Source organism: Heteronotia binoei, chromosome 6, assembly GCF_032191835.1.
Source record: "Heteronotia binoei isolate CCM8104 ecotype False Entrance Well chromosome 6, APGP_CSIRO_Hbin_v1, whole genome shotgun sequence".
In the NCBI taxonomy this organism is placed as follows: Eukaryota; Metazoa; Chordata; class Lepidosauria; order Squamata; family Gekkonidae; genus Heteronotia; species Heteronotia binoei.
Genome location: NC_083228.1, coordinates 28032838 through 28058763, shown reverse-complemented (window position 1 = coordinate 28058763; position 25926 = coordinate 28032838). Strand labels below are relative to the sequence as shown.

Sequence of the window (25926 nt, the reverse complement as noted above, 5' to 3'; positions counted from 1 at the left end):
GTGAATGTTGGTAATACACTGTTGAAAAGTTCAGTGTTTTCAATGTTATAAAGTTTAAATGGCTGCTTAAACATGCTGCTAGCCCTATTACAACTCTGTAAGATAACATACTTGCTTTTCTGCATTTCAGAATATGTTTTTCTTCTTTCAATGTGTATTGTTCTTCTCTCTCAGATGGCAAAAATTAATATTTATGTGCTAAAACAGCATAAAGTGCAGCAGTTTGCAGCTGTCCCTCTCTTTAGCACTCACTACACTCAATTTTTTCTTGTAAAAAACTAAGACATTTACACTTCACAAATATATCAAATAATACAATTTTATATGCTAGGTTATAAACTGTGGTTTATTTTGTTAAATTGGTTTAGACTTGATTTTTTTAAAAAATCATAAACTTGATAACAAAGTATTGCATTTCCCTTTTTTTCTTTCAAATTACTGTTTTTTCCTAAAGGGAAAAATTTATTCTAATAGCTTCAAATCTCTACTTGCATCAGTTGTTAAAATCATAACAGGCTAGTGATTATATCCCTTCATGGCTTCATTTTATTACGTGGATTACTTTTCACACTTGTAGTTTTATCTCCCCATTTCTAGTCTGCAAATCAATTTTAAAGTACCCTCTCAAATAACTCCTAGGGATAATTACTTGAAAAAATTAATTACAACTTTGAAATTACAAGCCCAGTTTAGTATTGTCTTGTCAATGGCATCCATTCACTGGTATTAATGTTATGAAATGATGTTTTAAAAAGAGAGTTTTCAAGCAAAAAATAAACTATTGGAAAATTTTCTACCCTGGATCTCGAGCTTAAGCATACAAGGAAGAAATGGAGACAAAAGTAGACCTTACTAGTTAATTGCTGCCTTTAGGGAGATCAGTAGCTGCTCAGCTTCTGGAAAAGTGAATGTAACAGGAAGGATAATAGATAAGACAAAATCAACCAGCCATTTAAGCCCAGGGTGATCATGAAGTGTGGCTTATGAAGTACTTAATTATTGTACTTGTCTCTTTAGCATTTTGATTTTTAAGCCAAAACTAGCATTGGACCATCCTATTACATGGCCAACTGATCTTCTAAAGTCTCTATTTTAATGTTATTTTGTGCCTACTCTACCCTCTGAAGTCATTTTTAATGCTTTGTGCTGCTGCTCCTCTAATGTTATAACCTCATGAATGTTTGGAGTCACCAGGTTTTGCATGACTAGGCCCTTTCAGGTAGGGTTGCCAACTCCAAGCTGGAAAATACCGGGTGGTCTGGCGGAAGGTGGAGTTTGGGGAGGCAAGATATTTCCATGGTTTATAGTGCCATAGAGTCCACCTTCCACAGCAGCAATTGTCTCCAGGTGCACTGGTCTCTGTTGCCTGGAGATCAGTTGCAATAGTAGGAGACCTCCAACCACCACCTGGAGGCTGGCAGTCCTAGGGTAGGGTGGACTTACCAGTGGCAGGGAAGACGAGGCCAGCAACACAGTGACATGATGTCCAGTGCACACCAGAAGTGATGTGACCTCAACATTGAGAACAATGATATTCGACACTGGGAACACTTGGTTTTACCATAAAGTTTTACTTAAATATCATTGCATCCCTGATGTCACTAGTGACACACTGATATCATTTCTGGGTGCATGGGGAGTGACATCAGTATGTTGAGATGCTACTGGCATGCGCACACACCCATACTCTTTTGTGCCATTTTCCCTTCACTGGGCAGCTGATTGGCAGCAGGGGGTGAGGACTAGGTAGGGATCCCATGCCTTCAGTGGGGGATAGGGGGAGCTGGCAGCCCTGCTTTCAGGGAATGCATGTAATCCAGAAAAGACAAAAGTTAATGAACTTCTGTACCTACTCCTCTAGAGCCAGATTCCAGCATTTCACTGCTTTGCTCACCTTCCACCAAAGCAACATGTAGAAATGCCTTCATTTTAGCCTGTCTTTGTATAGCCTTTTTGAGGGAATAGAATATCCCTGACCATCTTAGAAAAGAATAGTTAGAATTCAGTGGTACCTTTAAGACCAACAAGGTTTTATTCAAGGCATGAGCTTTCCTGTGTTAGCATGCTTCTTCAGATATCTTCAGATAGAACTTTATTCTGTTGCTTGAGACCAAGACATCTACCCACCTGGATCCATCTTAGAAAAGCTGAAAGCTCACTTCCTCTGAATCTGTGGATATTACCTTCTTTGTGGTAATTTATCAAACCCATGTGTTTCAGATTCAGATATCCACAGATGGGAGAGGGTCACATGGGGCTATTAGACATACTGATAAATAAATTTATAGCTGTTAATATGTTGAGTTAACCTCTATATAGTCTGTACTTTTCTATTTGGATTTGTTTACCATGTCTTACTCTCCAGGATATTAATCACTGTTTAGTACCCAGCTTGCTGAGGCGGAAAGTGTAGATTACTGGGGAAGGCAATGGCAAACCACCCCATAAAAAGTCTGCTGTGAAAACATCATGATGCGATGTCACCCCAGAGTTGGAAACAACTGGTGCTTGCACAGGGGACTACCTTTACCTTAATCCCATTTTAACCACCTCACAAAAGTTGTGATTCCCACCCACTTTGTGTTAACTTTTTAAAAAGTTACAGCCTAAGTGCCTTACAGTAGTAATCCAGTTTGGCTTCATAGTAAATATTTATGAATGGGTAACTGAATCTAAAGGTCTGTTACTTGTTCAAAGCGATTTAACAAATTGTAGCCATACATAGATGTAGACTTGTTCAAATCCAAGTCTGGTTGATACTTCTGGGGGAGATGTTGATATTTCTTTTCAGTTGCAATAGGAAGACTGCTTATTACTTTGCCTGTTCATGCAAAGTGGAGGAGTGATTACATGCTATAATGATCTGTTAATTGGCCCTGTCATTCCTCTCCCTTAAAAACTATTTGGTAAGCATAAGTGATTGAATTTGCAGTGATCTCAGCTTCTCTTGGCAAACCTCAGAAGCCACAATTACAAACAAACAAGAGTATTTGAGGCATGCATGAGTGAAATGGTAGCTTTGCAACAGGTTCACCTGAGGGTACCGAGCACCAGCTGAAGGCCTGCCCCTTGGCCTGTGCCCAGGTGTGGGCTCTCCCTCCCGCCAAAGACTCATGCAGCTGTGATTGCTGAACAGCTTCCTTTGATGACAGCTGGGAGGGGAACTGGTGAAGGATACAGCTGTGTGCCAATGGCATAGCAAGCGTGACAGTGCACAGCATTAGGAGGCCCGTGCACACCCACTGGAACCAGAGTTAAGCTGGGCAGAGCTGGGGACTGCAAAGATGCTCTTCTCAGAGCTCAGAACAAGCACCTTCTATCCCTCCCAAAGAAAAGTGCCATTCACTTCAAGCCTGGGGACCAGTGCAATGCCTGCGGTCTTAGAGGCTAACCAGCCCTGCCTATCTGCTTGCTGTGGCAGAGAAGCCTTGGTTGAAAGTACGGGGAGGGACACCACAAATCGTTTCAGGCATCTGATTGTGGCAAAACTGTGAAAACTTGGCCTTTTTCCTTGCTTTGCCCCATCTTCCCCATCCCCATTAGCGGTGCACTGCACTCTCCCAGCACTTCCCTGAAGGGCGACGCTTCCCTTCGGCCGGCATTCTCCGCCTCTGCTGCCCTGGAAAGTCCACTGCAGCAGTGGCCGGCGGGAGGGGGCTCGAGGGGTGGGCGAAGAAGTAACTCCAGGACTGCCCTCCTTACCTTGCGAGGAAGCCAAGGCGAGCGTCAGCTGCGCCACCAGCAGCCACCTCTTCCCTGCCCGGTCCATGCCGTTGCTGAGGCGGCAGCAGCAATTCATTCGCCTTGGCGCGGGGATTCACTCTCTCCACCGGGCAGGGCTGGCCTGCGCGCGCGCGGCTGTGAGGTGCGCGTCTCGTACGAGCTACACACGCCGCGAGGCTGGGCTGCCCAGTCGCTCCGAGAAGCGGCCAGGGGGGAATTGAGGAACTCAGGAAATTTCACCAGCGCTGCTGCTGCTGCACAGACGCTGCGCGTTTCAGGCTGCAGAGGCGAAGAGCACCCCCCGGAGGTCAGAGGCGAGAAAGAGACGATGGCGGGGGGGGGGGGGGCCTGCCCGGAGCGCCAGATCGGATTTGACAGCTTGAAGGAGACCGCCGTCCAGGCACCTGCTGCTGGGACTAGTTTTAGCGGCGATTTTACAAGTAAATAATACGTTTTGCGGCACTAGCGCCGAGTGACTGAATCAACAACTCCTCCCCACCACGAGTTTAAAAAAAAAAAAAGCCGTAGCAGTAGTAGGAAAGGAAGTAAAAAGCCATTGCATAGGGACGATTCTGAGACTGTTCATCTGTTCAGGCCACTCCCGATAGTTTTGTGTGTTGGGGGGATCCCCTAAGGGGAGGGATGGCATAAATCACTTAATAATTCCAGAGGGAAATTACATCGCAGTCTGGGAGCACCTTAAAGACTAACAAAATTTATTTCAACCTGAGTTTTTATGACTCAGGGCTTACAAAAGATAATAAATTATGCTAGTCTGTAAAGGGCTACTGGAAACTTTTGTAAATAACTGAATATGAAACTAAAGAGCGAAATACAAGCAGCCTAATGGGCTCTACATTAAAGTTGTGTAAATTCTGAAATAATGGCAATTAAATTAACAACGGTAATACTAAGTAATGGTAATCCATTTAAGAGCTGATCTTTTATGATAATTAAAATTTAAAGTTATCACCTTGTAACTGGGTGGTAGAATATAGTCTACATCATTTCCCTTATATCTCCATTAGTTTTTTTTTTTTAATCCCTGAAACTTACATTTTAAAAAAAGAAAAGAAAGAAAAGCAATTGAAAAAATTGTGGATCCTGGAATGCCCCACAAAGTTGACTACAGCCCTGTCTCGTAGTGGAACAACTGCTAGTGATATAAGAATAGGCAAGTGTTGGCACTGAGTAGTTTTCCATAAGGCAGAATGGAAAAGAAACTGAAGAATTAGGGCAGAGCATTCTCTTTTTTATGTTTTTTTTTGGGGGGGGGGGTTGGTATTTTTGTATTATGTGTATCTGCACATGGAAGTCATGGTGACCTACTGGGGCCCAGAGGAAATTCAGAGAGGCGGCTGAATAAAGTCTGCCCACACCTCTGGTATCCCCTTGGAGGTCTCCTATCCAAGTATTTGCCACATATGGCCCTGCTTCGTTTCCAAGATCTGATATGATTGGTCTTGCCTGGGCTATTCAGGTCAGGGTGGTACAGAGCACTCTTATGAGGTAGGAGTTGACAATGAAATGCAGAGGTTGGAGGGTTGTTTTGTTTGTTTGCTTGTTTTGCTTGCCTGGCATTTGACTACAACAGGCCACATGCACAGTCTCTGTTGATACCCCATCTGCTCAGGATGGCACTTACTGGGCTATCTGACTGCACTGTCTACTACCATATGGAGACATGAAGGACAATGATATATGCATGCTGCATTGCATTGTGGGGGCACTGTGTCCTTTGCTTCGATGTGTGCACAGAAACAGAAACTACAGATATATAGGGGCATGCTTAGTACAGTTTGCTGATAGGTAATGTTTTGCTGTTGCAAAGTACAGTATCTACTGTATTAGCGGTTCTAACTAGGGTGACCATAATGTCTGAAGGCCAGCCAGGGACACGTTGGGGGGGGGAGGTAGGGGTGCGCGCGCACGAAGCGCGCCCGCCGCCGGAAACAGGAAGTGACGTCACTTCCGGTGACGGCATGCCACCACAGGAAACAGGAAGTGACATCACTTCCTGTGACATCACTTCCCCCGCGTCACCTGCCGGAAATGGGAAGTGACATCACTTCCTGTTACATCATTTCCCCCAAATGCCACTGCCGGAAACAGGAAGTGACTTCACAGCACTTCCTGTGACATCCCCAAAAATCCCCCAAATATCACCGCCGGAAACAATTTTGTTCTGAAATCCTGTATATACTTCATCAGTATATGGGATAAGGCACTTTCTCAACTGTGCTGCATAATGCAGCCTATTTATTTTGTCCTGTTTGCTCTGTTGGCTCTATCTGCGCCACCTTCATCACTTTCGGGGTGTGGATCCCCCAGTGGGGTGGTCTCCCGACTCCCTCCGCCGGCTGTTTCTGATAGCCCTGCGCCCCTCTTTCATTTGATATGTGTCCCGTGCGGGTGCCACCCTCCCGCCGGGAGATGCCGCAAAATGAGCCCCCTTGAGGCTTATGGCGGCAGGGCTCGGGGGAAGCGAGCTAGACTGCTGTTCTTTTGAGGGGTTATAGAGTGTTTCGAGCCTGTCCCTGTGGCATTGGTCCCATCGTTGTGGGGCCCAGGGGGCCGGCGCAGCGGCATGCCAAAGCAGCCTGTCACTAATAACACAGGTCGAGATGCAGGACAGGAACCCGGAAGTGACCGACAGGCTGCTTCAGCGTGCCGCTGCGCCGGGCCCCTGGGCCCCACAACGATGGGACCGATGCCCTGTTGGATCAGGCAAGTGGCCCATCCAGTCCAACACTCTGCGTCACATAAGAACATAAGAGAAGCCCTGTTGCATCAGGCCAGTGGCCCCTCCAGTCCAACACTCTGTGTAACATAAGAATATAAGAGAAGCCCCGTTGCATCAGGCCAGTGGCCCCTCCAGTCCAACACTCTGTGCCACATAAAAATATAAGAGAAGCCCTGTTGCATCAGACCAATGGCCCCTCCAGTCCAACACTCTGTGCCACATAAAAATATAAGAGAAGCCCTGTTGCATCAGACCAATGGCTCATCCACTCCACCACTCTGGTCACATAAGAACATAAGAGAAGCCCTGTTAGATCAGGCCAGTGGCCCCTCCAGTCCAACACTCTGTGTCACATAAGAACATAAGAGAAGCCCTGTTAGATCAGGCCAGTGGCCCCTCCAGTCCAACACTCTGTGTCACATAAGAACATAAGAGAAGCCCTGTTAGATCAGGCCAGTGGCCCCTCCAGTCCAACACTCTGTGTCACATAAGAACATAAGGAGGGAAGGAAGGGAGGAGGGAGGGGAGGAAGGAAGGAAGGAAGGAAGGAAGGAAGGAAGGAAGGAAGGAAGGAAGGAAGGAAGGAAGGAAGGGGGAGGGAGGGAGGGGGAGGGAGGGAGGGAAGGGGGGAGGGAGGGAAGGAAGGAAGGAAGGGACGGGAGTGAGGGAAGGAAGGAAGGGACGGGAGTGAGGGAAGGAAGGAAGGAAGGAAGAAAGGAAGGAAGGGAGGAGGGAGGGAAGGAAGGGAAGGGAAGGGAGTGAGGGAAGGAAGGAAGGAAGGAAGGGAGGGAGGAGGGAGGGAAGAAAGGAAGGCCGCCCCCCGCCCCCCCCCCGCTTTCGGCCCCCTTACCTGCTTCTAGGGCGGCGTAGAGTCCAGCGGCGGCGGCGGCGAGTCCTGCGGCGGCGGCCTCGCGGCGAGGGAAAGAGGGAGCTGCCGGCGCTGGCCTCTGGAGGCCTCCAGGGACCAGCGCCGGGCCTCTCCGCGGCCTCCGCTGGTCCCTGGAGGCCCTCCAGAGACTCTGGAGGGCCTCCAGGGACCAGCGGAGGCCGTGGGGAGGCCTTCGCTGGTCGGCGCTGGTCCCGGAAGGCCTTCCAGAGGCTCTGGAAGGCCTTCCGGGACCAGCGCCGGGTGCTCCGCGGCGTCCCCGCGGCTTCCGCTGGTCCCTGGAGGCCCTCCAGAGACTCTGGAGGGCCTCCAGGGACCAGCGGAGGCCGCGGGGAGGCCTTCGCTGGTCGGCGCTGGTCCCGGAAGGCCTTCCAGAGGCTCTGGAAGGCCTTCCGGGACCAGCGCCGGGTCCTCCGCGGCGTCCCCGCGGCCTCCGCTGGTCCCTGGAGGCCCTCCAGAGACTCTGGAGGGCCTCCAGGGACCAGCGGAGGCCACGGGGAGGCCTTCGCTGGTCAGCGCTGGTCCCGGAAGGCCTTCCAGAGCCTCTAGAAGGCCTTCCGGGACCAGCGCCGGGTGCTCCGCGGCGTCCCCGCGGCCTCCGCTGGTCCCTGGAGGCCCTCCAGAGACTCTGGAGGGCCTCCAGGGACCAGCGGAGGCCGCGGGGAGGCCTTCGCTGGTCGGCGCTGGTCCCGGAAGGCCTTCCAGAGGCTCTGGAAGGCCTTCCGGGACCAGCGCCGGGTGCTCCGCGGCGTCCCCGCGGCCTCCGCGGGTCCCTGGAGGCCCTCCAGAGACTCTGGAAGGCCTTCCGGGACCAGCGCCGGGTGCTCCGCGGCCTCTCCACGGCCGCCCCCCCGCCCCCCCCCGCTTTCGGCCCCCTTACCTGCTTCCAGGGCGGCGTAGAGTCCAGCGGCGGCGGCGGCGAGTCCTGCGGCGGCGGCCTCGCGGCGAGGGAAAGAGGGAGCTGCCGGCGCTGGCCTCTGGAGGCCTCCAGGGACCAGCGCCGGGCCTCTCCGCGGCCTCCGCTGGTCCCTGGAGGCTCTCCAGAGACTCTGGAGGGCCTCCAGGGACCAGCGGAGGCCGTGGGGAGGCCTTCGCTGGTCGGCGCTGGTCCCGGAAGGCCTTCCAGAGGCTCTGGAAGGCCTTCCGGGACCAGCGCCGGGTGCTCCGCGGCGTCCCCGCGGCTTCTGCTGGTCCCTGGAGGCCCTCCAGAGACTCTGGAGGGCCTCCAGGGACCAGCGGAGGCCGCGGGGAGGCCTTCGCTGGTCGGCGCTGGTCCCGGAAGGCCTTCCAGAGGCTCTGGAAGGCCTTCCGGGACCAGCGCCGGGTCCTCCACGGCATCCCCGCGGCCTCCGCTGGTCCCTGGAGGCCCTCCAGAGACTCTGGAGGGCCTCCAGGGACCAGCGGAGGCCACGGGGAGGCCTTCGCTGGTCAGCGCTGGTCCCGGAAGGCCTTCCAGAGCCTCTGGAAGGCCTTCCGGGACCAGCGCCGGGTGCTCCGCGGCGTCCCCGCGGCCTCCGCTGGTCCCTGGAGGCCCTCCAGAGACTCTGGAGGGCCTCCAGGGACCAGCGGAGGCCGCGGGGAGGCCTTCGCTGGTCGGCGCTGGTCCCGGAAGGCCTTCCAGAGGCTCTGGAAGGCCTTCCGGGACCAGCGCCGGGTGCTCCGCGGCCTCTCCACGGCCTCCGCTGGTCGCTGGAGGCCCTCCAGAGTCTCTGGAGGGCTTCCAGCGACCAGCGGAGGCCACGGAGAGGCCTCCACCACCGCCGCCGGGCCCCGCGCGCGGGCGGGGAAGGCGGCGAGTGAGGGAGGGAGCGTCCCTGCGCGTGCGCAGGGGCCCTGCGCAGGCGCAGGGACGCTCCCTCCCTCACTCGCCGCCTTCCCCGCCGGCGCCCGCGGCCCACCGCCTCCGGGGCTGGCTAAACCGGGACCTTTAATGGTCCCGGTATAGGCAGTCCGGGAGGCAGGATTGGGTGGCCAGAACCGGGACATTCCCGGGCTCCCGGGACGGTCTGGCCACCCTAGTTCTAACCCCATTTTTCTCCTTGGCTTGTAGAAGATCTTTATTTAAAAATTAGCCATGCAGGACTGATGTGTGGAATGCTATGAATCCAGCTGCCCTCTGCTGTGCTGACTTCCATCACTATATCCATGTCTCCTTGCCTTTGGGTTGATTATAAAGAAGTTATTATAATCAGATTTTGGTTACAATACTTTATATATTATTTAGCTTTTATTTCCATACTTCTGTGGTTTCAACAAAATAATATTGAAGTTTAAAAAGAAAGAAATCATTCCTTTTAATGTGGTGCAGCCCTGAGGGAAGGACAAAGACCAAAAAAAGGAACACAAAGAGGAAAAGCAGTTTCATGCACATACATGCATGGAGTAGCTTGCATGTAAAGATGCACTCTGTAAAGATGTCTCTTATATGACCAAATAAGCACAGGATGTTGCACAATTGCTTTGCCATAAATAATGCTTTAAACATTGTTTCAACAGTTGCAGAGTTTTTGTCTAAAACAGGAGCGGTCAAACTTATCGACTTCCAGGCCACCTTAATAAAATATTTTATTAAAAATATAAAGATTGTATGTACTGTGTTATGGCTGATTTAGATGTTTCTCTCTCAATAAGCAGGGCTTGTTTGTAGCAGGAGCTCCTTTGCATATTAGGCCACACACCCCTGATGTAGCCAATCCTCCAAGAGCTTACAGGGCTCTTAGTACAGGGCCTACTGTAAGCTCCAGGCTACATCAAGGGTGTGTGGCCTAATATGCAAAGGAGTTCCTGCTACAAAAAAGCCCTGTCAATAAGTCAAAATACTAGTCCATAATACATCTAATTCTTAGAATTAATGCCTTTTAAGATTCTCTTATGCAAGAGTTAGGGAGAGAAAGAGGTGGAGACTCAATTCATAAAGCTCATTGGGGAGACACTGTTTACTTTTATTTTATTTTCAGTTAAGCTCATAAACTGATAACAGAAATTTAGTAATGCTGATCCAATCAGGGGAGGGTAGGCTTCCCAATCCCCAGGTCCCAGTGGGGGATCCCCCGTTTTGACAGGCTTCTCCCCGCCCCCAGCCAGCTGGCTGGTGGGGGAAGCCCCGCCCCCAGTGTCATTCTGTAGATTTAGAGCTCCTGCAGGTTTAGAAACCTACAGTTTTTAAAATGTGTGCCTTTAAGCTGAGCAGGAAGTAGGGAACAGGAAAGGCTTCATGGGAAAGGATGAGTAACAGTTTCCTCAGAGAACGGCCCCTCCCTTTCTTTTGCTTTCGTTTTCAGAGCGAGTAAAGTTCTGCAGGAACAAGACCCAGTAAGTATTTGTGCGTGTGAGAGAGGGAGGGGGCAGGGGATTCCCTGGTTTGGAGGCCCTCCCCCCACTTTAGAAAGTGTGAGGGGGGAGGGAAATGTCTACTGGGCAGTCTATTATTCCCTATGGAGAATGATTCCCATAGGGAATAATGGGGAATTGATCAGCGGGTATTGGGGGCTCTGGGGGGGCTATTTTTTGAGGTAGAGGCACCAAATGTTTAGTATAGCATCTAGTGCCTCTCTCCAAAATACCCCCCAAGTTTCAAAATGATTGGACTAGGGGGTCCAATTCTATGAGCCCCAAAATATGGTGCCCCTATCCTTCATTATTTCCTATGGAAGAAAGGCATTTGAAAAGGTGTGCTGCCCCTTTAAATGTGATGGCCAGAACTCCCTTGGAGTTCAATTATGCTTGTCACACCCTTGTTCCTGGCTCCACCCCCAAAGTCTCCTGGCTCCACCCCCAAAGTCCCCAGATATTTCTTGAATTGGACTTGGCAACCCTAGGGGAGGGGGAAATGACATGGTATAGCCCAATGTCATCAGGTTTCAGAAGTTAAGCAGGGTCAGTACTTAGATGGAAGACCACCAAGGAAAGGTCTGAAGAGGAAGGCAATGGCAAACCACCTCTGCTTCTGGCTTGCCTTGGAAGCCCATTGCTGGAGTTGCTGTATGTCATTTACAACTAGGTGGATTTACTTTCATAATCATAACTAAACAAGGTCAAACCTTAACCCCGTTCCTGGGACTTTGGCGGATAGGGGGAAAGTGGTCTGCTGTGGCTCATATACTTCTATAGAAGTAACATGTTTTGGTGACCTGCCCTGACTGGCAAATAATCATTGATCTAACTCTCTGAACTTCAAACAACCCTTCCCTGCCATATTCTGCCCCTTTGCTCTCCTTGGGCTCCCCACAAATATCTCCATCACCAACTTCCTCAGTCCTGCCTCATCTAGTTCTAAGGAAGCCTGCATAGGAGCAGACTGAGAGGAAGGGCTATCTCTCTTTGCAGAGCTCTTTTCACTCTTCACAGATAATGACAGCTGTAGGCCTCCTACCTGAGGATGGTGGGATGATCTTTCCCCTCCCAGAAGAGACTAACGGAACAAGAAAGTCGTGAGCAGAAATGGGTGAGGGGAACATCTCAAATAGAGAACTTGGCACTGTTTTGTAGCTATAGCTGGCTATTAAAAAGTAGGAGGGTGCAAGAACTAAGAGTGGCTGCATATTTTTTAAAAAATACCGGATATTAGGGGAAAGACACTAGTTTAGTTTATTCAATTTGTATCCCGTCGTCCCCGTCGAAGCATGCTCAAGGCGACTCACAATACACAGTAAAGTCATAATAAAACAGTTAAATTAAACATTAAATTAAAACAGTTAAAACAATTTAAACAATTCAGTGCTAATTACCATTTAGTTACAGATGGCAGTCAGTATTCTTAGGCACCCTTTAGAGCTAATATATTGGCAATTTCAGTTGAAAGCTAACTGAAATAATATTTTCTTGCAGGCCTTGTGGAACTGGGCATGTTCTTGAGCTACAAAGCATGCTGGTCCATGAACCCCACATTGGCTTGGATTGGATCTCATAATAAATTTCCTGAAACAGAAGCGAGAGCAATTTTTTTTTTATCCTCCATCCAGTAGTGATCCCCTGGAGCAGTATTTTGTGGAGCATTTGGGATTACAGCATGATGGAGGAGCTAAGGAACTCATGCAGACAGAAATGTCACTCTGATTAGTAGAGATCTAAGGTCTATGGGATCTAAGCCTTTACCTATAAAAGAGCCACACGGATTTTCCAAGATATTTTGTGACCTCCTGTGGTCCAGAAAGTGCTGCAGAAACGGAGTAGCCCATGAACTTGACCCAACTTCAGAGGTTGGAGCAGATGTTACATGCTGGCCACCAAGAGGCACATACTTAAATGTACACCGGCACTTAACACTGAGCTGTGGTGCCTGGTATTTAAAATGTTCCGTAAACATGTGATTTGAAGAACAGAGTTTGAAATACTGGCTCCTCAGTATTGGCTGTTTATTATTATTCTTTGTTTGGTTTGGAGGGGTTAATGGACAGTCTGATTGATTTGTACAGACAGAACATTCTATTAGAACATTTGCTAATGGCTTGTCTCAAGGATGCTTGTGACCCCTTAAAACAGCATGGCAGGGAATTCAGTTACTGTTGCTTTCATCGGCATTGTGGTTAAAGATGACAGTTGAAAGAGAGTTTTTTTCCAAAGAAAAAGTACAGTCACAAAATGAATATTCAACATGCTGTTCTTTTTTCCACTTTCATAATAGATTTTGTTTTGAAGAGAGCAGAAACGTGGCTTCAGCTTATCAGTGCTGCTGCCACAGTTTCCTCTTCTTTATAACTAAGATACAGGAACTCTTCCCCGCCCCCCCCCCCCCAAATGTGGTCAACATTTTACTAAGCTTGTATCCTACTTCTCCACTCAGCAAAATCAGTCGCCTTTCTCCAAACTAAAAAGTCTTCCTCTGACTGAAGAGCCACAAGTTGGAGGGAGGCTCCTGGATGCAGCTAGAGTGAAAGCTGTTTGAGGACCTCAGAGGCACAGCCCTAGCCTTTAGGAGCTCCCAGCTTGGTGTCCTATCTCCCATGAACTCTCTCAAAGAGCATGCTTTATTATCCCCCTGGCCCCCCTGTCATGTTAACCTATCACATTCCTTCTTTTTGCCGGGGAACCCCACAATTCCATAGTGTCTCTTATTTCTGATGGACATATACTAATCATTAAATGACCTCTTCTACTGACTGTTGCATTCAAGAGCTGGAAGCTACCTCAGACTACCAGAAGTAATTGACTTCATGAAAAGTACCAACAGATTTATTTGGTGTCTCTCAGGGGCACTGTGAAAATAAGTCTCACTTACTTGATCCTGATCAAATGAATTAATTCTTTCCCTTGCCCTGTCTCCTGAATAGCATCAGCAGTCTTTGGCACCAGCTGTACATTTTGATGTCTTTGATGCCCTGTAGGGCCAGCATTACATAGCAGTACAAAGAGATCTCAAAATTTTGGCTCATCTGGTTCCTATATCCCTTTTCCTTTGCATGATTCCAAGTGTAACTGTGTTTGCCCACAGGCTACTACTACAATATATGTAACCATCTTGGATGAGAACGACAATGCTCCAGTGTTTGAGCAGCAGCAGTATGAAGTCACACTTGACGAAGGCCCAGGCACACTCAATGCCATCCTTATCACCATCAATGCAGTGGATCTGGATGAAGGACTGAATGGCACGGTTACATATTCCATCACAGAGGGCAACATCATGGGCACCTTTCACATTAACAGCACTGTGGTTAGTACGTGACCATGCCACTGCTTTCTTTGCACCACCATGTTGTGCCCCACAGTCCACATTCCATGAGGCTGCCCTCACTGTTGAACGCCAACTCTTTTGTTTGTTCATCTCATTTTAGGGACAAATCCGCACAGTCAAGGAACTGGACTATGAAATAAGCCATGGGCGCTACACTCTGATAGTCACAGCCACAGACCAATGTCCAATCCCTTCGCGCCGTCTCACCTCCACCACAACGGTATGTATCTTCTGCATGGAAAAGTATGAACCCTGTGAATAGCAAGCACACCTCTAAAAGGACTTCCCGGTGTGGTAAACCATACATGCTCCTCCCAATCCTTTAAGCAAGGGCTTCCTCCAGCCGTCTTCCAACTTAAATGATTGTTACACTGGAGAAAGTGCCTTTTAAGTTGGAGGAAGTTTCCATAGGCCAAAGGAAGACTCTGTAGAGCAGAAGTGGCCAATGGTAGCTCTCCAGATGTTTTTTGCCTACAACTCCCATCAGCCCCAGCCATTGGCCATGCTGGCTGGGGCTGATGGGAGTTGTAGGCAAAAAACATCTGGAGAGCTACCATTGGCCACCCCTGCTGTAGAGGATGGCTGGATCCACCTCAACTCTCACTCACAGGCATATATTCCTACATTATTTTTAATAAAAAGCAACTGTTTCTGAAATTATGCTTTCCCAATCTGTGAAGTTTGCACAGTAAAATCATCTCTCTGCTAGTCAGTTACCACTCGTGTATACAGGACCAGCATCAACATACCCTGAGATGGGCCAGCTGCCAGGGCCTAGAGTTTCCGGCAGAGCCCATTGCTGTAGAGACCCATACCCACAGATTGCTTGGCAGGCACAGTAGTGGTGTCTCTAACTGCACACACGCTCCCCAGCAGCACTGGAGGAAGGACCTATGCCAATGGGGAGGCTCACAGACAGGCAGGCAGGGGAAAGAAATACACACAGGCTGGTGGGATATGGGTGGGCTGGAAGAAAGGCAAAAGCAGGAGGCCTGGTGGTGCTCAGAGGAGGAGAGGGGATCCCTGGGCAATCTGCTGGGGCCCTCCACCACCTGGAACCAGCCTAGATTGTATAATTATATGTTACACCATTGCCACTGTATATGAAAAGCAATTCAAAGTTGCCAGTCTTTCAGTGATTCTCAAAATGGTTATGATAAGTTTTAGAAGGAAAGTGCACTTTTTCCTAATATGTCCTCAAGATGCATTTTGTTTAGATCAAGACTTGGAAGTAAAAAAAACTACCACTCCTAGTGTTGATTCCTTGTCATCCTTGGAAATCAGTAGAAGCAGAATGGAAAAGTTGTTAGAAGTTTCGAACTAGTACCTGGGAGACCCTACTTATGCTGTGGAAACTTGCTGGGTAACCTTGGGCCAGTCACACTTTCTCAGCCTAACCTACCTCACAGGGTTATTGATAAAATGGAGGAGAACGATGTAATCTGTTTGGGGAGAAAAGCAGGGTATAAATGAATTAAACTCCATTTTCTAAACGCTTTTTTCTTCCTTTTTCATGTACTTTAACATTAATGCGGTAAGAACACATAGCAGTCCTTCCCTTTTTCTCCTTTGAATCTGTTCTTACACGAATGCCAAAAGCAAGTGGGCCCCCTAGTTTTGATGCAGTGTGCTGAAGGAGGCTAGTTTATGCACCATGACAACCACAAAGAGCCCTTTTAGATTGCTCCATGTGTTGGCTGTTCATGTCAGTGACTCACTGTAAAAACTGCAAGTGTTTCATCATGGCATTGCAATCACCCTGAAAGAGAGGTTTGCAATGGCTTGGTGAGCCAATCCATACAAATTGTTCTACCTTGTAATAATTGCTGTCACATAGAGTGATGTCAAGTGACCTCTGTGGAAGAACAGGCTCTTCTTGTGACCGATGTTAAATGGAAATGAGCACCCATTCTGTTGGAGGCACTGCAGCTTTTTCTGACTTGAAGAGGCCATAGTCTGTGAGGGACTGCAAAGGCAGGAGCATCAACTCTGTCTAAAAGTTCTGTTGGGGAGGGGTGTCTTTTGATCTCTAGTATTTCCCCCCTTTTCCTACTCAGGTTATGTCTGTCTCTTTGCTCTCCTAGCAGTATGATAATGACAGTCTTGGTGGTGATACACAGTCTTATCTTGATTTTTTTCCTAGATCTAATTATGAGATCCTGCTGTCCATTGAGCATTTTAGAACTCTTCTATGCATTTTTGTGTTAATCTCAGGTATTAGTAAACTTGAATGATATCAATGACAATCAACCGACTTTCCCACGTTCTTACGAGGGGCCCTTTGACATCACAGAAGGCCAGCCAGGTCCGAGGGTATGGACTTTCCTGGCTCATGATGGAGACTCAGGGCCCAGTGGACAAGTGGAGTACAGCATTGTAGCAGGGGATCCCCTTGGTAAGTGGAGTAAAAAAAGAAAAACACAACTCTGGCTCTGCAGTTTTCAGTCCATTTAGAAACCTTATTAATGTTCACAAATGTAGGAATGGTTCTTATGGCCAGTAGTACTGCAAGGCAGGGAGTCAAAGTTATTTTCCTACCTTTTTCCTTACTTTCCTAAGCAAGTAACAAGTTTTAATTAGCCCAAGTTTTCCTGCTTCTGAACCAATGACACTTTCCTCTGCCTAATGCACAAGCTAATAGAGGTGACTAGAGTTATCCATTTTGGAACTTCAAATTGAACCACAGCAATCTGTGCTCAAATGTCTGCCTTACTATTAATTTTTGATAGATTATTAATTTGCCTATCTATAAAATGAGTGTTCTGCAGAGAAGTTCTGTACTCAGATTACAAAGGATTGTCCTGCAAGACACTTACCTTACATTAAAGCGAGGACTAATCATACATTCTCATGGAAACTGTGAACATCTATAATAGTAAAAAGGGATATGATTAGATTAAAGAAATCTTAGGTGATTACTCATATATTTGATGAATAGCTAATTAATTTGTATATGAGCAAAAATGGTGATTCTGAAGTTTTAATTTTAGTAGCATTTCAATGTGTGTAAAAGAGCAGGCAGTAATGCCGTAGACGACAGCCTTTTGACATAATTTGATTTAAAATAGTAGATTAAGAAAACCTGTCCATTAATTGAAGATATGTTTTTTTGTCAAAAGAGGTTTAATCAACTATATATTGCAACTATTAAATAATAACATTGTTATGTATTGATGGTATAATATGTTCTGCCCCTTAATATTTGACCTAACATTATAATTACAATAGTAATTTGGTCTTATCAGCAGGTTTCATATTGTCAAAGATGGAACTCAGGTAGAGTTTCTCCCCATTTGTTTTATGCCAATTTTTCATGAAGTTGTCCAACAAAAAGCCTTTATGTGCATGCTTAAAGTGTTTTTTTTAACAAAAAATAGAGCAGTTCTCATCTTAGATTTAGACCACACTGGTTAGGCTGGACTTGCTTATTCAGATCAGATTGCTCCCTTTGAAAGCCCTACAGTGTCAGGCACACAATAAAAGCACAAAGAGACTGGTAATTTTAATGCAAAGCACTCAGTGAGAAAAAAAAAGGAGTGGGGAAAAAAGCAGAAATGTCTTAGGAAAGTGAATGGAACATTTCAAAACTATCCCCTGAGGCACCTCTTTCTGAGAAGTTGGAGTGTCTACATCAGGAAATCCTGTTACAAGCAGCATCCGCCATGCAAGAAAACATTTCAACGTGTTGTACTATTATCCTTCCAAAAGATGCTTGAGCTCTTGCAGCTTTATGTCTTGAACAGAAAAAAACTGTGTGTTAGAAAGGCTATCCAGTTTGTCTTGGAAGTGATTTGACTTCCTTGCATGGTGAAGTGAAGTCTGCTTATAAACTCTAGTGACTAAAAACTGTAGAAGTGTATTTCTTTGTTCTGGTCATAATGAACTCCCACACAGATACAGCTCCTGCACAGGCCTGCCATTTCCCACCTTTTTGCAGGTATGAAGAAGGAGCAAGGAACAGTATCCCTTTGTTCTCACTTTTCTGCAGTGGAGGTTTGAAGCTTTTAAAAAGTTTTCTATATTTCCTCTTCTCTGAGAGAAAACATAAACCTAAAGTGTACCTTTCCTCTTCTATATTTTCTTTCTCACCTCATTCTTGAAACTGAGGTGGGGGAAATCCCTTTAGAGAAGAGATACATCGAGGCTTTAAACTTTGCTTTTTGGCAAAGGAAACTATTCATATTGATAGTAGTATTATAGTGGCCTGGGCAGGCCTGCTAAGATCCACCATGGGTCCCCCAGATAAAGATTCCATCTCTCTCTTCTGGCTGCTGGCTATTACCATGCATCTATGATAATAAAATAATCCACATATCCATCTGTCTGTCTGTTTGTGGCAGGCATAACTCAGAAAATACGATGAGGAATCTCAAAATTAGCCACCGCCTTTACGGTGATAATGGGAGTTCCAGGGCCAAAAATGAAAAGAATCAGAATATCTTGGCCCAAGTTATCTCCATACACCTTCCATACATGCAATGGAAGCTAAGCTAAATTCTAACTTTTGCTCATTTATTACCATCGAGGCAGATAAACAGTCTTATTATCAGGCATGTAAAGAGTGAAGATGGGAAGCATTTTTTTACTGATTTGATAGATTATGGGAAAATATTAATTCTTCCCTTCTGTTCATAATATCAACAATAGTTTGCGGCTACATTACTACTAAATATGTTCTAAGTTGCCAACCAGAATGGATGAGCAGGAGTTGTGACCAAGAATTAAAAGTAAGGGGAATTAGAAGTAGGGATAGAGGAATGGCAGATCATGAAAGGAAGAGAACAAAATGAAGGAGAATGAAAGTATGGCCAGGAGAAAAATTAAGAAAAAGCCAATAAAAGGTTTTTATTTATTTATCTATTTTTTGCTACCACACACTAACAGACCACCCTCTCAGTGGTCCTCAGCCTGACAGAAAACCATTCTCTATGACTTATCTGCCTGAGAAACCCAGTGGAGATGGCTAAATTAATGGACAATATATTTCTCCTAGAACACCCACTTCTACTTTGGAATATCTTATGTCACAAAATAAAATGCCTAGGCTGACGGACTATTTGTGTTTATGGTAATTTGTATTGGAACAAACCATACAGGTATTTTCTCTAGGTTTAAATATATTGCACAATGGTCTCGTTCTGTATATAGTTCTGTGTTATGTAACATACTATGCTCTTTGAATGTTTAATAAGTCCGTTTGCAGATTATGTTTATCTTAAATTACCTTTTCTTCATTTTGATTTTATTGATACGAGTCTTTTGTATTTTTGTTCAAAATACACAATAAACTATATTTAACCAAAAAGAAACCCTATATAGACATGGCTTAAATTTAAGTAAAGTTTTATTAGGGGTGCTTCTTGTGCTTCTGTTGGAAGTTTTTGTTGTGATAGAGGACTTTTCCTCTGCCCATCCTCTGGTGAAGGCTGTTTAATGGAGCAGCTGTAGATTGCAGATTTCTTACAGATCTCTTTAAATCAAGTAAAACAGAGTTTGTATCATTATATTCTCCTGTAGGTAGAGCTTTAGGAAGGTTGGATGGCTGTGTTTCATTCTGTTTCTCTGGATGAGTTTTCTTGTGCACTAACAGCTGGCTGTGAGCCAGGTCTCGCTCTTTTTGCAGTGTGAGATGAGATTGGTGTTGTTTTGCTGGCATTTACGAAGACAGCATAATCAAGAAGAGAGGGTGTCACCTGTGTTTGTTGCTTGGGGGGAATGAGAGAAATTACACACACATGGGGGAAGGGGGAGAAAAACCCCTGCTAGCCGAGATTCTGAAGGTTATACCTCTTAAAAGCAGGCACTATATGCTATAAAAACTTCCCTACAGCCTGTAGCAGAGTGGTTCCACCAATAACTGTTCTAGCCTTACCTCTGAATCCTATAGCTCAATGGCATTCTGGTAGAGCAGCTACATGGCCAGTTTGTAGACGTGGCTCTATAGAAGTGCTTTGGGAGGCAATGTATCTCTCTGTTTCCAATGCATATTCTTGCCTTTCTGCATTAACGTGTTTTTTTTAAGGGAAGAATAACAGCAGGCTGCTTTTGAGTGTCTTCTCTCCCTCTATGTATGTCCTTATGTCCTTCTTGCAGGAGAATTTGTGATTTCTCCAGTGGAAGGGGAGCTACGAGTGCGAAAAGATGCTGAGCTTGATAGAGAGAACATTGCTTTTTATAACCTCACAATTGCTGCCAAGGATAGAGGGGTACCTCCTCTCAGCTCCACCGTAAGTCATGGTGATCCAGGGGGGCAGATTGAAGGGAAGACTGTGATATTGAGTCTTTAGAGAAAAGCATAGTTTGAAAAAGAATAGAAGAAGAACTTGGGTAATTTTTGGCATTTGTGTAGTCTGAATAGTGAAAAACAGAAGAAGCCTATAGAATATTTTTGGTGTGATACTCTGAGACATAATAGGCTTATGTGCTGCTTCTCTTTGTTTCAGGTCATGGTGGGTGTGCGTGTTCTGGACATTAACGATAATGACCCAGTGCTCCTGAACTTGCCAGTGAATCTCACTGTCAGCGAAAATGCACCCATCTCCAGCCCTGTCACCCGCATCTTTGCCAATGATGCTGACAGTGGCCGGAATGCTCTTTTAACTTTTAGCATCACAGCAGGGAATATAGATAATGCCTTCTTTATCAATGGCACAGTAAGTCTCCAGATTTCTTTTCTACCTGCAGAGATCAACATAGGGCTCCCCACACCACATGATATGGCAGAAACACCAGCTACCTAGAACCTTCTTCAGTACTTGCAGGAATTGGTTTTAAATACAAATGCATATGTACACTAAATGGTGGCTTTGATTATTTGTTTTTATTTTGGCTCATGATGTTTTACAAGCATTATCCACATATCTGGATGATGTAAATAGTTTCATGTCATTGTATATTTTTATGCATTAATGACAGGCATGTGCAAAACCTCAGCCTGCCTTTACTGAAAAGGCTGGGATCATAAGTGCATTGCTGAATGTTCACCGGTGATGGTGCACATAATGAGGGGTCCAAATGTTTAATTTTTTACAACTAATTTTAAACATCGCAACTTGATGATTAAGCACAAAGAGCTCTCTTCAGGGATGATGATGAGCCCACTATATCTGAACATATGTTACTAGTTTGTTCCCAAAAGTACCATGTTGAAATCTTTGGTTTCACTTCTGTTCCTGCATCACCAATACACAGATCCTCAAGTAATAGTCAAATTCTGACTTGCTTTGTGTGGCTGTGCTCTTAAATGAGTACACACATAGCATGCTGGTAGCAGGATTGAGATGAAATCCATGCAAGTCCTTTTTGACAAACTGCTGGAGTGAGAGAGAGAGTGAGACAGACAGACAGACTAACCTATTGTATTATCCCCACAGAGGCTTATCCAAAATTTTAGCAAGGGAGGTTATACTTCTCTGCATGGTAACTAATCATTTCTATCTCAAGAGAGACTCTACATCTAATTCTACATTCCTCTTCCCAGGCAGTTGGTGGCCATGGTGATTTTAGAATGTTTGTAGGCCTATAAGGCTATTGTTGTTGAAATTCCAACTTTTCTGGAGGAGAACAGAGAGCTATCAAGTCTCCTTTCTTAAGACATAGGAGGTAGCAAGTTAAAAATAACCTTACCTGAGGGAGCAGTCTGTTCCTGCTTGTGACAAGGAAACAGATATAGGCAGTACCTCTTTCTCTGATCTTTATGGCTGGAAGCTTGCCAAAAGGTTAAATTCTTACTTTATTCTCTTACTTCTCTAATATCTTGGTATCCTTAGGAGCTAGCTGCACCTTCAGGGTACACATCTTCATCCATACTTGAACAGTATCTCATCAAGGTCAGAGACTCACAATAATCTCAGAGAGGCAATTATTGTAGATGGCTTTCAAAGTTACAGATTCCTGGTCAATTTCCAGGGCCTATCTGAAATCTGACATACAAGTCCAATGGGTTTTTCCCCCCCTCTCAGTAGAGTCCAGGAACAATCTGTTAAAGTTGTTGCACAAAGTAAGGATCATAGAATCATAGAGTAAGAAGGGACCTCCAGGGTCATCAACCTCCTGCACAATGCAGGAAACTCACAAATACCTCCCCCTGAATTCACAGGATCTTCATCATTAATTAATGGCTAAGTCTTCTTCTGGAGACATTCCAATGCCTAGTAATGGAGCTATCAGGAGAACTTTCTTATTACTGCCTTTGGTGGATGTTGATATCCTGTTCTTGATAGCAAAATGTCTGAATGAACAGTTAACTCTGTAAGGGACTTGCTGATACAGAAACAGGTGGGTCCAAAACAGTGGTCACTTTGTCTTTAGTTTAAAATTATAAATCACCATGGAAGATCTATAAGAGCTCCTGATGGCACCTGGGTTTTGGCCACTATGTGACACAGTGTTCCAACATGGCTTGTCTTATGTTCTTATGATTGCTAAAGGAAGATGAGAAGATGGCAGAAAAGCTCAATGAATTTTTTTGCTTCTGTGTTCACTGTGGAAAGTGAATCCATGCCACTGTCACTGTTTCTGAAAGGGAGTCTGAAGAACTGAGTCAAATTGAGGTGATAGATTAAATTCTAGACCTAGTAGGTAGATTAAAAACTGATGTCTCCAGGTTTTGGTGGCATACACCTGAGAGTTCTTAGGGAAATCAAATGTGAGATACTATTGTTGTTTAGTCGCAGAGCCAAGTCTGACTCTTTGTGACCCCTTGGACAAAGTCACGCCAGACCCTCCTGTCTTCCACCATCCTCCAAAGTCTGCTCAAATTCATGTTAGTTACATCAGTAAAACTGTTCAGTCATCTCATCTTTTGCCATCCCCTTCTTCTTTTTCCTTCAGACAGAAGAGATGGATTAGTGAGATACTAACCCATCACTAAATTCAGCCTCTGTTCCAGAAGGCTGTGCCCTGTTTTTTGACCTCCAGAGGAAAGGTTTTTTGTTGTCCACTGTGTGAGACTGAATGCTGGATGAGATGATCCACTGGTCTAATCCAGCTGGAGTCTCCTTATGTTGTTATGAGGGCACTTAACCCTTCCCACAGTCAATTTTTAAAGTTCTTTACAAAACACTTGATAAAGGAAGCAAAAGATGTAGACATGTTTATAACTGAATTAATGGCTTCAGATCTTCTGCATGTTTTTATTCCAGCTTCTCCATAAGGTGCTTTTAAAAGTTGGGAGAAAAGTGGAAGCATCTCCAATGACTCCATTTAGCTGAGAGGATGTAGTTTTCCAGAATTTAGGTGAAGTGAAGGAACAGCCCTTGGTATACAGGACTGGTTCAGTAGTTTCCTGGCAACTGAACAGTCTCAGTTACTTGCTTACTTGCAGGAAGTTCTATCCATCTTTATGACTTCAAAGCATACTTCTGTTAATGAGGTAAATACAGTTAAATGACACACCTTTGTAGGCCAATATAAGAATTTCTTCTCTCAAATAAATATTATGGATGTTGTGCAGTTCTCTAGCAGAGCTTTCCACTAAACATCAGTTAGCTGCCCTTAATGCTGTCTTATCTTCTTAAACTTTTAATTCACTGAGTGCTTCCATGCAAAGAGGCTCCTGAAGAGGGTGGAGCAGTTTTCATATATGTTCAGTTCACCAGTTTCCCACACAGAGCCTTATCACTATCTTGCAGGCCCTCCCTCCCCAGACCTACGGTCTTAGAAGAGACTGCATCATCTTGCAGAAAGTCCATGCCAACTGTTCTTTCTGTAGAAAAGATGTTTTCCATATAGACAAAATGATCTGTCAGACAGCAGCAGGGTCTGGCCAGGATCTGGAGCTGTTATGCCCTCCAGTATCTGCTTCTGCACAGCTGGTCCTGGAAGAACCTCAGAACTGCATAAGGGCAGGGTCTCTTCATCTAGGTCCCTTTCCCGGAGCTTTAGGGACAAGTCTGGCCCTTTGTCCCTGGTTTTACCCACCCCCTCTCTTTTTGGTATTTTTGTGTGCATATATATGTGTGTGTGCACACATATGTGAGTGTGTGTGTGCACCTGGAAGTCATGGTGACCTCTGGTGATTGATCCCTACTGGAGGCGTGGAGGGTATTTAGAAATGTGGCTGAATAGAGCCTACCTTTGCCTCCCAACTTCTGGTATTCCAAGGCGGTCTCCCATCCACGTACTTGCCAGAGTCAACCCTGCTTAGCCTCTGAGATCAGACAAGATTGGGCTTGCCTGGGCTTTCCAAGTCAGAGCATCTGTTTTTACCTTTTAACAGGAATACGTTATGTGGGCTGCCCCCAAACCTACCCACATCTTCTGCTTCTGGGTTGGGCCCTGGAGGAGTGGCAGGGTCTTTGGCCAATGGGCTGATGGGAGGGCTTTTGCATTCCCTGGCATCGGTCTCCCCTTTTTCCTTAAAGAGCTACTCTCAGCACCCTAAGAAGGTTGCCATCACCTGTGCCCTCCCCCACTCACCAACAGGGGGCACCCAAGATTCTGTGAGGCACAGGCTGGATGCTGGCTTGTGGCCAGATATGTCCCCTTGCCAGTGACCTGAGCTCTTAAGGCTTCATTGAGACAGCTCTTCTCATGGGGCCCTTGGCTGCTCCACCACTGGAAAACGAGGTGGGGATACTGCCCCCAGACGTGATCATTCACACATATCCAGGGTTTGCACTGAAAACAAAGTCTCTGACTTTTTTTTTTAAACAGACCTGCCTTCATTCAGCCCTTGCTGGGCTGAAACAGTGGCATAAACTATGTATGTAACACTTTAAAGGCCTGCTGTAAAAGAATTACAGGCTCAAGAAATCTGGGTTCCTTTTGTTTACTTGGAATGGGATCCCTGAGGATTAGGATTTCTAAACCTGCTCTGGCTAGGAGGGTCAAGAACTGTATTAGCCTAACCCATCAAGTATCAGGCTCCTAAGGCAATTAATGCCCACTCTGTCATACATTTCAATGTCTCAGGAGCCTTCTGGGGTCATTCTCTTATGAAAGAAATTTGTAACGCCATTCCCATTCATGCATTTGCCACATGGTTGCTTCTTGGGCATTCGTCAAAGACCCATGCAGCTGTAGAATCTTTCAGACCAGTAGGTACATAGATGGACTTGGAATCAATTCCAGTTTATAGAAGTTCTCCTATCCCAAAAGTCCCTCTGCAGAGAAAAACGAGAATTTTTCTTTTCTGATTAATCTGTTTTGGGAACTTGAGCAAGAGGATATTCCATCACACACTTTCCAACTCTATTTGGTGTCGTGTTCCTTGATAAGCTTATTGTTATTTGATTTTCATGTTAAAGGTCTAGAATGAGGGTAGGGAGCCCAGTTCTGCATAGAAAGCCATTGTTAATTCCCTACCTCCTATGTCTCAAGGAAGAAGATGATTATATATACCCAGAACAAAGCAAGACAACATCTTTGTTTCTCTCTGCTTAGATATTCTGCTCAGAAACTGTTGTGCAAAATGCCTGTTTCGATTGTCTTATATTTCCAGTGTACTCTTCTGTATCGGCAGCATTCCCTTGAAGAGGTCCAAACTAGATGTGAGGGTTTTGAATAGGGATGGGCACAAAGTGGGAAAATAAAGGTTTGTGGTGGTTCGTGTTTCATCATGAACTTTGGTTCATAAGTCAGTTCATGCCCATCCCTAGTTAAGAAAGAAGTCCAGGTTCCCTGCAGCCACATAGCAGCTGCAAGGAATGGCTGTTTAAAGAAGAGCCCGTTTTGGTTCTGAATACTGCTGGGGGGATGGAAAAAAGACTCCTCCATCCTAACTGTTTTCCCTTGCTGAAACAGCGCTGGGGGTTATTTTGTCATTTAGAGTATTCTGTGCATGTGGAGCAGCAAAAAAAGGGAAATAACTCAGCACTGTTTTGGTGCAAAGAAACAACTGTGATGGGGAGACAGGGCTCCTTCCTCCCCTCCCAGTGGCATTCTGAGCCCAAACAGGGT

General features: G+C 45.9%; 2 protein-coding genes across 3 annotated transcripts in view; one reads left to right on the top strand and one right to left on the bottom strand.

The window, feature by feature from the left end:
* VSIR (V-set immunoregulatory receptor) overlaps positions 1-3805 on the bottom strand; it is a 30668-nt gene extending 26863 nt beyond the window's left edge. The window contains exon 1 of the mRNA XM_060240808.1: positions 3703-3805. Coding sequence (XP_060096791.1) covers positions 3703-3799 — 97 coding nt within the window. The 5' untranslated portion in view covers positions 3800-3805. The remainder of the gene's footprint in view (positions 1-3702) is intronic.
* CDH23 (cadherin related 23) overlaps positions 1-25926 on the top strand; it is a 655943-nt gene that overhangs the window by 573854 nt on the left and 56163 nt on the right. For both annotated transcript variants that reach the window (XM_060241177.1, XM_060241176.1), the window contains 5 exons: positions 13783-14004; positions 14126-14245; positions 16240-16420; positions 20119-20252; positions 20469-20678. In XM_060241177.1, coding sequence (XP_060097160.1) covers positions 13783-14004; positions 14126-14245; positions 16240-16420; positions 20119-20252; positions 20469-20678 — 867 coding nt within the window. The remainder of the gene's footprint in view (positions 1-13782; positions 14005-14125; positions 14246-16239; positions 16421-20118; positions 20253-20468; positions 20679-25926) is intronic.